This window comes from Cinclus cinclus, chromosome 8 (genome assembly GCF_963662255.1).
Source record: "Cinclus cinclus chromosome 8, bCinCin1.1, whole genome shotgun sequence".
NCBI classification, from domain to species: Eukaryota; Metazoa; Chordata; class Aves; order Passeriformes; family Cinclidae; genus Cinclus; species Cinclus cinclus.
This window is the reverse complement of record NC_085053.1, coordinates 12057430-12071760: the sequence shown is the minus strand read 5'-3', so window position 1 is coordinate 12071760 and position 14331 is coordinate 12057430. Positions and strand designations below refer to the sequence as shown.

Sequence of the window (14331 nt, the reverse complement as noted above, 5' to 3'; positions counted from 1 at the left end):
CCTGCCTCGCTCTCCCGGTGCCCCGCAGTTCCCAAAGGCGCGGGCAGGCCGGGGGGGCGCCCGCACACGTGAGCGGCGCGCGGCCAATAGCGCGATCGCGTGATGCGCAGGGCCGGCTGCGCGCGCGGTGGGGCTGCGCAAGATGGCGGCGGGCGCGTGAGGGGTGGCGGCGGCGGCAGCGCCGGAGGGACGGAGGGAGCCGAGGCCCGAAGGGAGCCGGGAGGGGCCGCTGGTGCCGCCCCCGGGGTGCGATGGTAAAATGACCCAGGCGGGGAAGAAGAAGAAGCGCGCCGTGAACCGCAGCATCATGCTGGCCAAGAAGATCATCATTAAGGACGGCGGGACGGTGAGGCCGGGGGCGGCTGGCGGCCCGGGGGACGGCTGGCGGCTGCGGGGGCCCCGGGCTCCGCGGCGGTGCGGGAGCCGGCCGCGGGCGAGTAGGGCCCGGTCCGGAGGGGGTCGGTGGGCCCCGCGGGCCTTGCCGGCCGCGCCTGTGGCGATCGCGATGCCCTCGCGGCCGCCGCAGCCCCGATGGCCGCGCTCGGCAGCCCGGGCCGGTATCCGCGGGGTCCGAGGAACGCCTGTGAGCTGTCAGGCTGTTTGCTCCGCCCGTAAACGCAGCTTGTTCCTCGTGTGGGCCGGGTTTTGGGTCGCGGGAGCGGGTGCGGCCTCAGGCGCTGGGCCTGGGGCGCGGCGGGTCGTTAGGGCCGCCCGAGGTGAGCGGAGCTTGTCCGAGCCTGCCCTCGCCGAGCGCGGCTCCCGTGAGCGGGGACAGCCCGGGGCCGGGGTCTGGGCCAGGGGCCGCTTCCCCGCGGTGCCCGTGCTCAGACAGAACGGGCCCGCGAGGGGGACAGACGCCAGCGCCCGAGCAGTTCCGCAAAGGGTGCTGGAAGAAAGGTTTTGCAGTTCTGCTCGCTGTTTTGCTTTGTGTAAATACATACATTTGGAAGAAAGGAAGCTGCTAAGTGTTTGGTTGCTGGAGCTTGGAGGTAGTTTCATTTGGGTGGGTTTTATGTTCTGGTTGTTTGTTTTTTATACTGATGAGTGCCATTACTTCCAATATATCACTGCCTCTGGATCTTTTTTTTTTCACTGTGTAACGCTGTAGCTTCGATGTGCCTTGTTCTAAATACAGTGCCATTATTTCAAGTAAAGACACATTCTGACAGACTAAATTGCTGATGGCCCTTCAGTTTGTCTCTTTGGAACAATAATGGAGAAGAGATGGGCGTCAGAGTCACTATACTTGTTCATCGAAGTGGCCAACTGGCTGGATTACTGAAGTGTTAGGAAGCAAAACAAATTCTGGTAATGATCGTTGATGTTTACCAGGATGCGTTCCTGCTGTTTGTAAAGATAGAAATGTATGAGATTACCTTGTATGAGCAGTATAAGCCGACTAAATGTTGTTACTCAGGGGACATGCTTCTTCCTAATTTCTCTCTGGAGTATCATTGATTAAGATACAGTGTGCTTCCAAGTATTCCTAATCTCTCATCTTTAACTTCCTTTCGCCAAGAGAGGAGAAAGTATGTTGCAATTAACTGCATTCAGTGATACTTGTAGTACATTATTCAGTGCCTCCCACCAGCTTCAAAAGCCGAGTGCAAACTCTTGAGAGTTCTGTATTAATTTAATTTTTGGAAAACATGGAAAAATGAGCCATAACTGTTAGATGAAAGTATGTAGATTGTTGTTGGCAACAAAAACTTCTGCTTGTGATACTTTCTGCCTTCAAATAAATGTTCGGGAATTTATTTGTTTTAAATACATATTTTTAAGTTATGAAGTTCGATATAAGTGTTCTTTATACCAACAGCAGAAACCTAATGCATGGAATTTTTTTTAATATTTGCTCTAATGTTAAGTTGGCATTCAGTGCTTATTGTCCTCAGCTGCTTCGTTTGTCACCCAGCGTACTGTGTGACATGTGGGAAACAGGTATCTGAAAACGGCCCCTGTGTCTTCAGTGTCTCCCACTGGCAAACCAGTAATTAATCAAGCATCTTTGTGCACGCTTTCCAGCATTTTCCAGCCTGATTGGTTTATTTTGGAACTGCTTGACAACAGAGAAAATTGTGTGAGCCAGAAAGAATGTACAGATGGTTAATGGGGCAGTGGCACAGGCAGAAGGAGTTTCTGCTTAGAAACCAAAAAACAAGAACCTCAAACAAGCAGAAAGGAAAACCCACCTATTGTTTCTGCAAAGCCTCTCCTCCCACTGCAGTTTCTGATGGATCTCCTTGACGAGGCAGTGGGTGGTGCATGGTGGTATTTTTGTGTTTTTCTATTTGCAGCTTTAGTGGCTCTATCACAGAAAAATTGTGTAATGGTGTGTTGTACTCAAGTATGTGTTGTCATATTTCACTAAAGGAGAGGCAGTAACACCAGTGAAGGGCTTTAATAGAATCACACGTGCTTTGGGCTGGAACAGACCTTAAAGATCATCTGTTTTCAACCCCCCTGCCATAGGCATGGACATCTTCCATAGACCAGGCTGCTCAAAATCCCATCTAGCCTTCCGGGGTGGGGCAGCCACAACTTCTGTTTCAACACTTTTTTTTCCCCAAACTATTTTAATTTTTCCTTCCTTTATGTATTCATCTTATGTACGATGGTGAATTTTTGAAACAGTCATGAAATGAATTAGCAATCACGACTTCATTCGGTGCTTTTTCCTTTCCAGCTGAGGAGCAGCAGCTGTGCTGTGGTCTTACACACGATGCCTTTGTTGCTTTGCTGGTTATTCTGTTGTTGTCAGGTGTGTGTTTTTAGACTTGCCTGGCATGTACGCTTTCTGTCACTGGCATCACTGACAGTACAAAGTGTTTGATTAAATGCATCTTCTCTATAACCAGAGGAAAAGGTAATCTTGGAGCCCTGTTTGTGGTGTGGGTTTAGCCAGGCACAAACACACTCTGCTCTGGCTGCTGGTAACAAAGGAGGGTTGCTGTTATTCTGATGGGAGCATTTCAGTTTCAGCTTGTTCACACAAGGGCTCTGTATCTTTGCTCTCCAGGTCTAGGGCCTTCTGATTCAGTTGCATTTAGGCCATTGCATTATGCTGTGTTAGGAAAGCACAGGGGCAGGTTTGTAGGGTGCAGCAGGGCTGGACACCCAGCACCTGCACTGTACCTGTGGGCTCAGAGGGTGCCTCAGGCTGGTGCTGAATGCTTGTAATGTGTCTTAGTACACTGCAGTGTAAGTGCTTGTTCTTCTCTTGCTCTTTCACCTCAGAAGCATCCTTGCTACTTGTTAGTTACCACCACCTTTAAAAATGGCCATAGAGGTGATGTTCTAAATGTGACCAAATTGCTTATTTTTTTTAATAACGGTACCTGTGATAAGTGAGCACTAGCAACAAGAAAGCAGGAAAGTTGCACTGTAGTGACCTAAATGCCCCTTCTGTTTGTTTTTGTCAGTGTGTTGGAAAGGTCTGTTGGTGTTGCTTCCAGCTGGGTGACATGGCAGAGGGCAGCAGTGACCCACCTGAGGCCTCAAAGTCAGCAGCAGTTCCCAGCTCCCACCAGCTGCTGCTCTAGTTCTGCTCACGCAGCACGGGCACAGATGGGTTTTGAGTGAATGGAGGTGCTCTTGACCCCCGAGGGAGGGGTGGGGTGGTTTGTGACACCTTCGCCACTGTCTGTCAGGCCTCCGGGGTCGTGAGCCAGCAGTGTGACAGGAATCTGGGAGCTGTCAGAATGAACCTGATTTTAGGAGACTGAGTCAAACAGCTAAAATTGATACTTGCAGTTTGTGCAGAGCTGGATAATTTTTTTAACTCAAAGTTAAAATAAGCATTGTGGGTGTAAAGGGAAAGGAACTGTGGGAAGAGAGGATAATTATAACAACTCTCTGTACCTACAAAGACTGTTAATTTACATCCTTGTGAGAGTAGGCTGAAAAAATAGCAGAAATATCAGTATGGAATGTCTGTATTTACTGAAGAGGGCTTGGGAAAGAAAAATAGCACAGTGCTGAGGTACTTCAGTACTTCACCTTTTACAGACTGATATGGTTACTTTTGAAAATTATGATCTTTTCTAGCAATAGGAGTGAGTAGGCAGTGAGATTTTCTGTGTTTCCTACATTTGTTCAGTAAGCCTTTTTTTTTTTTCTATGTTGGAAATAATGGAATCTGGAAAAAAAAAGCTAGGTAACACTTGCATAAGCTTCCTAATAAAATAAAGACTCCAGTATTACCTAACTGCAACTTAAAATTGTGTACTATTTGAGGCTGGAAGGCCCCTCCAACATCACTAGTCCAACTACCCCAGTTTCTTACCCCAGACAGGGTCAGCTGGAGCAGTTTGCTCAGGGCTGAGTCTAGTGGGGTTTGGAGGATGTCAACTCCACACTTCACTGATAGAACCCTTTTTCAGGAAGGGTTGCTTTTTTGAGGTTCAGGTATAATTTCTTGTATTTCAGTATGTGTTTCCAGTCCTTGGCACCTCTGAGAAGAGTCAGGCTCTTGTATTGACTCTGCCATCAGCTAATTATACACATTGATAAAATCCCAGTGAGTCTTCTTGGGAAGCAGCTGAGGTCCTTAGCTTGTGTGTGTGTGTGTGCTCAGTGTAAATGCCAGGTCTGATCACATCAGGGCCACTCTGTAAGTAACTCACCTTTGCACAAAACTGGCAAAGTAGATGATAAGGTAGCACTTCTAAGTTGCAAGAATGCATATGAGATTTCTGAGGAGTTATTCATACTGCTTTCATATGAGAATAATTAGTGAACCCTATCCTTAATTTGCAAATGTTGGACTGTGCTATGTTGTTTGACAGCATTTACAGAGACTAGGAGATGAGCAGGTTTTCCCACCCATGCTTTTTGTTCTCTTCAAAAGCTACTTCTGATTCTGTGAAACCACGGAGGAATTTCAAGTTCCTTTTGTCAACTCTTTTGTCTGCGTCTCTTCCTGCATTAGAAGCACACTGTAACTGATAGGCCTGCACTCAGTATTTCGGAAGTGATCAGTGCTGTTCCTGAGATTTGCTTCTGGTGTTCATTTTTTTAGTTCTAGAACTATGTTTTGCAGTGGTGCCTTCTAGTAACAGAAGAGCTGTTGGATAGACTGGATAATGAGACTTGGGGATAGATGGTCCGTGTGGCTTTGTGTAGACTTAAGCACTTTTCTCAAGGAAAACAGACTAGTTGTCTGAAGAAAAGTCTGTTTTTCCTGTAGCATCCTTGTTTCCCAGATTGGCAGTGTAAGTGGTTTATTTTTTGAGATGGCAGTGAAGGATTCTGCAGAATAAGAGTAGGACACTTCAGGACATTAGCATCAAAGGGTTAAAAAAAGGAGTTTCATTCTATACCAGTTAGTTGGGTAACTATTCCCAAGTTTTGAGTCCTGTTTTGTTATTAATCATTCTGTTTATAGTGTTCAGATGCATTTCTTATGCCTCTGATAGATAATCAGATGTTTTAATCACCTGTCTTTTCTCCTATTTCAGCCTCAAGGAATAGGTTCACCCAGTGTCTACCATGCTGTTATTGTGATCTTCTTGGAGTTTTTTGCTTGGGGACTCCTGACAGCTCCCACACTAGTGGTAGGTGATCCTCAGGAGCTTTTTCTTGCTATATGGGAGGTCGGACAATGACTGCAAAGGCACTGAGCATCTTCTGAATTACATGAAATTAAAACTACAGATCACTGAGCTGCTCTGTTGTGCAAGTGAAAAATTCTGCTTTTTTAGATGGTATGAGAAATTTTGTTTATTTCATTATAGCAGTGTGATGGTATGGCACCGCTGTTCACGTGCAAGTCTGCTAATACTCAGGCTTACATGTGAATAGTTTGATGAAACCAGCAAGGTGGTAACGAAATTATCTTTCCTTTCAAGATGCCATAAAACATTGGCATATTACAAATGTAAGGACAAAAATACACGTGAAATGTGGTAACAATATGCAAGCATGTGTGTAGGCAGGGATGTCTTTGCTGACCAGGCTGTGTTTTAAGCAGAAGCTTCAGAACAACAGACCCTGTTATACCAGTCAAAGCATCCATGTGATTAGTGAAACAGTCATACCAATGTGTTTGTACCAAGGCACTTTCTCATGTAGTTGGTTGCTTTTAATTTGGATTTGTGAGTGGTACATGATGACAAAAGGAGCGAAGGATTAAAAATCTCCCAAGCCAACTCTACTTTAAAAGCAGTGTTGGTGCTGCTCTGAAAGCTGATGTTACCCATCAACAGAAGTCTCTTGGGTAGGAACTGCACATTGTCATTGAATGGAATCCCTCTCATCTATACACAAATCAGACTAAGACAGCTGCATTTCTGGATTCTGCTCACCAAACTGAGAGGCACTTCAGCATGGTGATGTCTCCTCTCTCTCTCCCCAGTCTCCAACAGATGACACAGTAGCATTTGGATAATCTGGTCAGAGATAATTTTCTAGGTTCTGTGTGGTTTATTTATTTTTCAGGCACTGAAATCTCAAAATGCCTTCTATACAAATTAAAGATTAGTCACATTATCTGTGGTTTGCCCTTTTTTCTTCTATTTTTTCCTCTCTATTCTATGAAAATAAAAAGAAAAAAACCTGCTGTGCATCATAAAACTGGATGTATCATGAGCAGTATTTGAGGTTCATATTGTGTAAATGACTATTTTTGTATTTCCTCTTCAGGTTTTGCATGAAACCTTCCCGAAACATACATTTCTAATGAATGGTCTAATTCAAGGAGTAAAGGTAAGTTGACAGAAGTTAATCACAAGTACATTTTAAAGTGAATGGTGGGAGGAATACAGAAATAACTGCCAACTGAGAGAAAGAGTCAAGAGGTTTTTCAGTATGGCTTTCACAGTATAAATAAAATGGGAATAAATAACTGCTGAAAATGCAAATGTGCATCTTTTTGCTTTTAGTAAGGTATTGCTTGGTCTGTATCTACTGTTTGAGTTTAGCAAATAAAGGTAGTTGCTTAATCCCAAATGATGCATATGGTGCTAAAAGTGGGTAATTTTTCACTTGGAGTCTGTTGCTCCAGTAGACAGACTGTCAATCACGGTTCATGAAACTGCTTGTATGAGTGGATCATCTGCATTTTGACTTCTGTGTAGCTCTGAGATAACAGATCTCAAGTTCTATGTAGCCAGACATGGGATAGCAGGTCTGTGATGCTTGGCCACATTGCCTTTGGTGCATTGCACTGTAGCCATTGGATTGAATGAAACCAGAGCCCGGGCTGCTCTCAGACTGTGTTGTTGCCAGCTGTCATGAGTCTGACCTCTTAGTTCTGACTTCAGATGTTTTGTTTCTCTTAGGGCTTATTGTCGTTCCTCAGTGCCCCACTCATAGGTGCCCTGTCTGATGTGTGGGGACGAAAGTCCTTCTTGCTGCTAACTGTATTTTTCACCTGTGCACCAATACCACTAATGAAGATCAGCCCATGGTTAGTAAATTGTTTCATGCCACTTTGGCTGTTGTTTTTCAAGGTTGCTATTTAATGCTTATGTGTGTAGCATTGTTGATAAAATGCTGTTTGTGCTTCATGGAAGGTTGAGGCTTTTGTATTATTTCTGTGCAAAGCTGGGGGAACAGTCAACCTGAAGCAGCTGTCATGCAGCCAAAGGCCTTGGTCAGAATTTCAGTAGCTGCTGATTTTGATCTGTGTGCTGTAAGCCCTGTGTCCAGCATATCTGCCTAAGCTGGAGAATGCTGTCCAGTGAAATGTGCAGGTCTGGATTGTGGCCACAGTTCTCACTCAGATACCAGCCAGCAACACTGAAATCAAAACCTTACCTAATGCAGGTGCATGAGGAAACCATTTGTTACCTAGAGCGTTGCAACACTTTTACACTTTTGTTTCTCAGTTTCTGAATTGACTGGCTTTCATGCTGTGTGCACCTTACTGACCTGTTAACTGGCTGGAACACTGCCCAGGGAGGGCAGGAGTCAGAGCCCTGGACTTGCTGCCAACCCCTGCTGTTCCCGAGGGTGGAGCAGCAGTGGCACAGCCTGCACTGACACAGGCCAGTGCCAGCTGCTCAGGCAGCTCCATCAGCCTTTCCCATTTCCTCTCTGGGCATACAGGCTGCTCATCCTCTTCAGAAGGAGCTTGTTTTCTAAGTGTACATTAAGGTTTCAAATGGCAAGTGCTAGTGTCTACAGCGTAAAGGTACGGCTAATGTGGAGGCCTTTCAATGACCAGGCTCTCAAAATACTGAGGTTCCTAATTTGCTTTGGGTTATAGACCAGTTAAGTTGATTAGCTGAGCACCTTGTTTCTGAGTAGTACTTAACCACAGCAGCTTTTTGTAAATTTTACAAAACCATGCTGCTTGTACTTGGTGCACATAGGAGTTACACAATTCTGTCAACACACAGTCACACTGGCTTTATCCAAGATGATCTCAGTAAATTGTCAGAATAAGTTGGACAAGGTGGCTTACTGTTTAACTGTACTTGGATTGAATAGACTTTTTGTTTCTGTTCAGCTGTTCTAATTTTTTTTATCCTGTTCTTAGGTGGTACTTTGCTGTAATATCAGTGTCTGGAGTTTTTGCGGTGACGTTTTCTGTAGTTTTTGCATATGTAGCAGATATAACCCAAGAACATGAGAGGAGCATGGCCTATGGTTTGGTATGTATTGTTTGGGCTCTTTTCCTCTGGTATTCAGTACTTAGCCCTTTAGTATGTAATGCTTTTCAAAGCTGCATTTTCATTCCTTCCTGTGGCAAGTTGATTTTAATTTGGAGTCAGGTTTTTCTGTTTAATTGTTCCTGTCATCCAATCTTGTATCTCTTGAATATTCTTCTTCTAAATGAAACAAAACATGACCATGTTAAAAGCTGTCATGCTGGTCTACCTTAACAGCTGTTTTCAGTCTTAATGATGGAATTTGAGGAGCTTTTGTTATTCCTGCATTGTTGCCCACACTGGTACTACTGTCATCTTTTCAGAAATCTCACCTTTTGTTCTGGAGCTGCCATTGCATGTGTGATACTTGACTGCCCCTGCCTTGTCTCCAGTCACTCTGCTGAGCTGCAGTTCAGAACAAATGTAGCTGTTACTTGTCTGTTAGAAGTTCTTACAACTCACCTCTGTTTCTCTGTTATCTCTTGATAACCTGCTGGGTCCCAGGAGCCTTGACAGCCTCATGCTATTATGGATTAGCAGAATTATTTGTTGTGCTTAAGTTACAGAATCCATTACCATTCAGCATGAAGAGCTGAAAGCAATGGATACAGAACTGAATAGTTTCTTTGTGCCTGTACACACCAGGGATTGAGATATGTTGGGAAAGTTCTTTCAGTTTTTAAGTTAATATCTTTCACAAGGCCAGCTGATTAACTGACAACTACTGTTGGATTAACCGGCATATTGCATTTAATATACCCTCTATACATACGCTTTTATTTTTAACAGACATGGCCTACTTCACTAATATGAAGATTAAATACAGCTCATTGCTTCCCAGAGGTATCAGCAGAATCTACAGTAAATTAAACCTAACTATGTCAGTACATGCAAGAGTGCTATGAGCCTCACAATGCTGTCCAGTTATCAGAAAATTTTTCTTGAAAAATTGTGATTGTCTAAAATACACAGCTGCTACCACATGGGCATAGGAAAAGGTGGCTTTTAATCACTATGTGATTTTAATGGTTAGGATTCTGAAAAGAAGGACATCACTGAAAATCTTACCAGCTGTTATTTATTTCAGGTTTCAGCAACTTTTGCAGCAAGTTTAGTCACCAGCCCTGCTATCGGTGCCTACCTTGGCCGAGCGTACGGCGACAGCCTGGTGGTGGTGCTGGCTACAGCCATAGCACTGCTGGACATTTGCTTTATCCTTGTTGCTGTACCGGAATCGCTGCCAGAGAAGATGAGGCCAGCGTCCTGGGGAGCACCCATTTCGTGGGAACAGGCCGACCCCTTTGCAGTAAGCTACTTAAAGAGGGAATATTTTGTTAGTTGTAGATACTGAGCTTTGGACACGGGGAAGAGATTGAATTTACAATAGTTCAGGCTTGAAAAACAAAGCCTTCAATTTCTTCAAGCTTGACCTTGCTTCACTGGTGATACTTCTAAACATACAGAGAATGCTTTGGTGGTGCTGCATAACACCTTCATTAATTGTCAGGCTTTTCAGAGCCCAGCTAGGGATGCTTTTTGGAAATGAAGGTGGAGTGTTTCATAATTATTTTTTCTTGCCGTAGTCCCTGAAGAAAGTCGGCCAGGACTCCATTGTGCTGCTAATCTGCATAACAGTCTTTCTCTCCTACCTCCCAGAGGCAGGCCAATATTCCAGCTTCTTCCTGTACCTCAGACAGGTAGTGTAACATTTTGGTATGAATTTGAACAAAAGTAAATGTACAGGGTTTAAGAAAGTTTTCAGTATTACTGAACTAATATGGAAAATACAAATAACTCATGGAATTTAGAAGCTCCCAACAACTGATTTAAATCCCCTTGTTGTTCTGTTTTTCTCTTTTAGACAAGCAAAAAGAGAGGGGAGTGATGAATGGGTTGTAAAACAGTTTCTTGTATTTTGTAATTATTTGCATTATTCTTGGACTACAGGGTTCAGTATGTTAAACTGGTGTTATTTTTTGAGGGAACAACTTAATTGGTTTTTATTTCTCCCCTTTTATTTTCATTTCTTGTTTGATGTAATGGAAAAAAGATGAGGAGCTGAGTAATACTGGTCTTCTGCATTGTGTGTTCCCTCACTGGGGTTTGTGACATCTTGACACATGGTTTATGGCTAATAATCAGATTGCCTTTTTTTAATATAGATAATGGGATTTTCATCTGAAAGTGTTGCAGCATTTATAGCAGTCCTTGGGATTCTTTCCATTATTGCACAGGTGAGTTACTGCTCTGTATGTCATTGATTTGGCAAGCTGAAAATAAGGAAGCACTGTGGAGAATGGAGAACACTGTGCTTCCATAAATGTAACTCAGCTTTTCTCTGTCTGTTTTTTTCTAAGTCCCTAAAAATTGGTCAAGACTCTTAACTTGGATGAAAACACTTAACAACAGGTGTTTGGTCCATTAAGGGAAAATGAAATCCTTTATGCATCAAAGAAGGGGTGATGGTTTGATCATATTACTTGCTAAATGACTGCTTGCCTTTTTTTTTTTTTTTTTTTTTTTTTGGTAGAGGCAAATACTGCTTTTGAAGAACACTAATATTTCTGCATGTATTTGACACTGAGAATAAAATTTTCAGGGTTTTTTTGTTGCTTAATTCATTAACTCAGCAGTTTGCATTTAGAGTAAGACATTATTTTTGTGACATGTTACTTTTGCCCTCTCTGTTAGACAATAGTGTTGAGTTTACTGATGCGGTCCATTGGAAACAAGAACACCATCCTGCTGGGCCTGGGCTTCCAAATCCTGCAGCTGGCTTGGTACGGCTTTGGGTCGGAGCCATGGTAGGCACATTTCACTTTGCTGGGGCTGACGCAGGGCTGCTCCTCCGGAGGGGGCGAGTGCTCCCAGGGCGGAGCTGCAGCCCAGAGCAGTCACTGCAGTGTTCTGCTCTTCTGCAGGATGATGTGGGCAGCCGGCGCCGTGGCCGCCATGTCCAGCATCACTTTCCCCGCCGTCAGCGCCCTGGTCTCACGAACTGCTGATGCTGACCAGCAGGGTAGGTTTGCTCCTGCTTCTCGGAATTCTAGTTCAGGAATACTGTGCAGACAGATACACTGGGCTCTGGGCTTAGTGCTTGTAGGCCAGGGCAGCCCAGATACCTGAGCTTAGGGCACCACGTTAAATGCAGTTTGCTTGGAAGTTGCACTGTGTGTGTACCACATGCTTCTGCTGCAGAGGGAAAACTCAACGAGGCCCCGCAGTAACAAAATGTTCCACAAACTCAATGCACTGTTCCTCACTGTGACACGCAGTGTCTCTCTCCTATGTGAGACAGTGACAGCAGGGATGGTGTCCATATCCTGGCCTCTGAACTAGCATGGCAGGCACTGCCCTCTGCTAGAGGCAGATGGAAAAACCACTGAAACATCTGATAATGACAGCCTCTTGGTGCCCCTTGCTTACTGCTACCCATAGTGCAACACCATTTAGAGCTTTCCTGCTTGCATCAGTTTGAAGCCAATAGTCATTGTGTAACTACAGATAGATGTCTTTTACTTTTCCCAGGTGTTGTTCAAGGGATGATTACAGGAATTCGAGGGCTGTGTAATGGTTTGGGACCAGCGCTTTATGGTTTTATATTCTATATATTTCACGTGGAATTGAATGAACTGCCCATGCCCGAATCATCGTCAGGAGGTAGTGTGGTTGCACAGTACCATTTACAGCAGGTACATCTCTTTTGTATTTACTGCTTCCAAAGGAAGAAGTTAGGAAGGGCTCCTGTGCTTACCAGTTCTCCAGTTGGATGCTGTGCTACATTGGGTTACACTGACTGTAAATGCAGGGTGTAGAAGAAGGTTTCCAAGTCCCTCTAGGGGATGGTTGTTTAAGTGATCATTTTAATTGCATGCACTAGTTTAATTTTCAAATAGCTACAGCTAACAGTCATAGACAACTTGTGACCCTTGTGAGGAGAATACCTTGAGGGAAGGATGGACAGATAGCAATGGTGAATGTTGTTTTGTTGTCTTTTTACCAAGCTTTTTTTTTTTTAATTAATTTTTTTTGGGAAACGCAGCAGGAAGCACTTACACTAGAAAAGGAAGTTGGCAAGCATTAATAAAAATCATGTGCTCCCTTGTCCTAAATCTTAGAATGTAATGCTCTTTCACATTCCTTCTCAAAGCCTGCTCTGTATTCACCAGTGTGTCAGGTGGAAAGTGGGTAATTAGCAATTGTAGGCTGTTAATGTGTGTGGAAAGGCTTGTTAACACTTTGCTGTTGTTTTCAGAATTCCATCATTCCTGGGCCCCCGTTCTTATTTGGAGCGTGCTCTGTGCTGTTGGCACTACTTGTTGCCTTGTTTATTCCTGAACACACAAACCTAAATGTAAGATCCAGCAACTGGAAGAAACACTGTGGCAGCCACGGCCATCCCCACAGCCCACAAGCTCCTGGTGAAGCGAAAGAACCATTACTGCAAGATACAAATGTATGACAAAAGTCCAGGAGGACCGTTTGGACTCCTCTTTCATCAGCAGTTTGGGATACACATTCCAACTCCCATCAAAATGTAATTTCTTAAGGTAATCTTAAGAAGCATCTTTCTGCATGAAATCTGTAGGAATTGAAACAGGAACTTTCTCCAAAGATGTTGCCATTGAACTAAAAACTTATTTGCTTTTATAAACAAACTGTTACATACTTGTCTCTTGCCATGAAATACTGTTACTGCTAAACTTTACATTCTAGTTCAGAGACAAACAATAGAGTCAAGGCATGAGCATGTGTCCTTCTGTTTCCTTACGGTGGTGAGCTTTAATTCTAGTCATGCTACGTCTCAATGAGACAGACTGGCATCCATGTAGACCCATTTGTTTTAATGTTGTAAAATCTTGGGTCAGCTGACAAAGCCTTAATATAAATGTACTTAAGTAGGGAGGTGAATTGGTATCATTTCTTTTAAAAGTCACATGGCAGGTTGTTTTTTTTTTTAAGTTTGTACTAATATAAAAATCACACGAGCACGCTTGCTGAACAGTAAAAGTTATTTTTATGTAAGTGCATTTACTCTTTCTATTTTTGAAGAAATGGTCCTATCAAACCCTTGTTGAAATATGAAGTGGGTGTTTTGGGCCTACAGCTTTTAATACGGGCTCTAAACCTCTGCTTTCCTCTGTACTGTTTATTAAACCACTCGTTTCTGATGTTTGCGTAATCATAAAGGACCTCAAAACTTGAATACACAGACTGAACTCTATAAGCTGATAGCCTTGAATCTGTCCATGTGCTATATAGTGGCCTTTGAGGACTGTCACAAGAACCCTTTTGCATTACAGAGCTAAAGTTTTAGTCCTAAATTTTCAGGACCCTTAGTACAGAAGAGAGCTTTATACAATTACTGATGTGAATTTCTCTAAAAGTGTATATTTTTGTGTCCAGTTGTATTATTTAAGTGTTCCTTTGTATAAAATTGTGTAAAAAGTATTGTATAGGTTTAAAATGTTTTCATCTTGTGGTTATTGCTTAATGCTTTTTTACCTTTGAACATTCACCATGGTTGACCAAGAGCAGGAAAAAATGTAAATATACTGTTAATAAAGTTGAATATTTTAATGAATTTTTAAATAATTGCGAATGTCTCTTCAAACCTTAAGTGAAGTTCAGTAGGTGCATGTGTGTTATACTTGAGCAGGTGCAAAAAGTCATCTGGAGTAGTGACCAAGCCTGGCATGTGGTAGTACTACAGCAGCCCTGAGCACAGTGGAAGGTC

General features: G+C 43.4%; 1 protein-coding gene across 2 annotated transcripts; it reads left to right on the top strand.

Annotated features, from left to right (window-relative positions):
- Window positions 1-207: 207 nt before the first annotated feature.
- On the top strand, window positions 208-14168 carry MFSD14A (major facilitator superfamily domain containing 14A). 2 transcript variants are annotated; one of them, XM_062497352.1, is made up of 12 exons: window positions 208-346; window positions 5460-5555; window positions 6643-6705; window positions 7281-7408; window positions 8483-8597; window positions 9682-9900; window positions 10178-10291; window positions 10757-10828; window positions 11286-11398; window positions 11516-11613; window positions 12123-12286; window positions 12850-14168. In XM_062497352.1, the coding sequence occupies exons 1-12, from the start codon at window positions 260-262 to the stop codon at window positions 13054-13056; spliced, it is 1476 nt and encodes a 491-aa protein (XP_062353336.1). In that variant the 5' UTR covers window positions 208-259; the 3' UTR covers window positions 13057-14168. The 2 variants fall into 2 exon arrangements, with proteins under 2 accessions (XP_062353336.1, XP_062353337.1); XM_062497353.1 differs by lacking the exon at window positions 5460-5555.
- Window positions 14169-14331: the final 163 nt, after the last annotated feature.

Coding starts and splice junctions, on each gene's coding strand:
- MFSD14A (XM_062497352.1), top strand. CDS start 260: ATGACCCAGGCGGGGAAGAAGAAGAAGCGCGCCGTGAACCGCAGCATC. Junction 6,706..7,280: donor GTCTAATTCAAGGAGTAAAG/GTAAGTTGACAG, acceptor TGTTTCTCTTAG/GGCTTATTGTCGTTCCTCAG. Junction 10,292..10,756: donor TCTTCCTGTACCTCAGACAG/GTAGTGTAACAT, acceptor TTTTTAATATAG/ATAATGGGATTTTCATCTGA.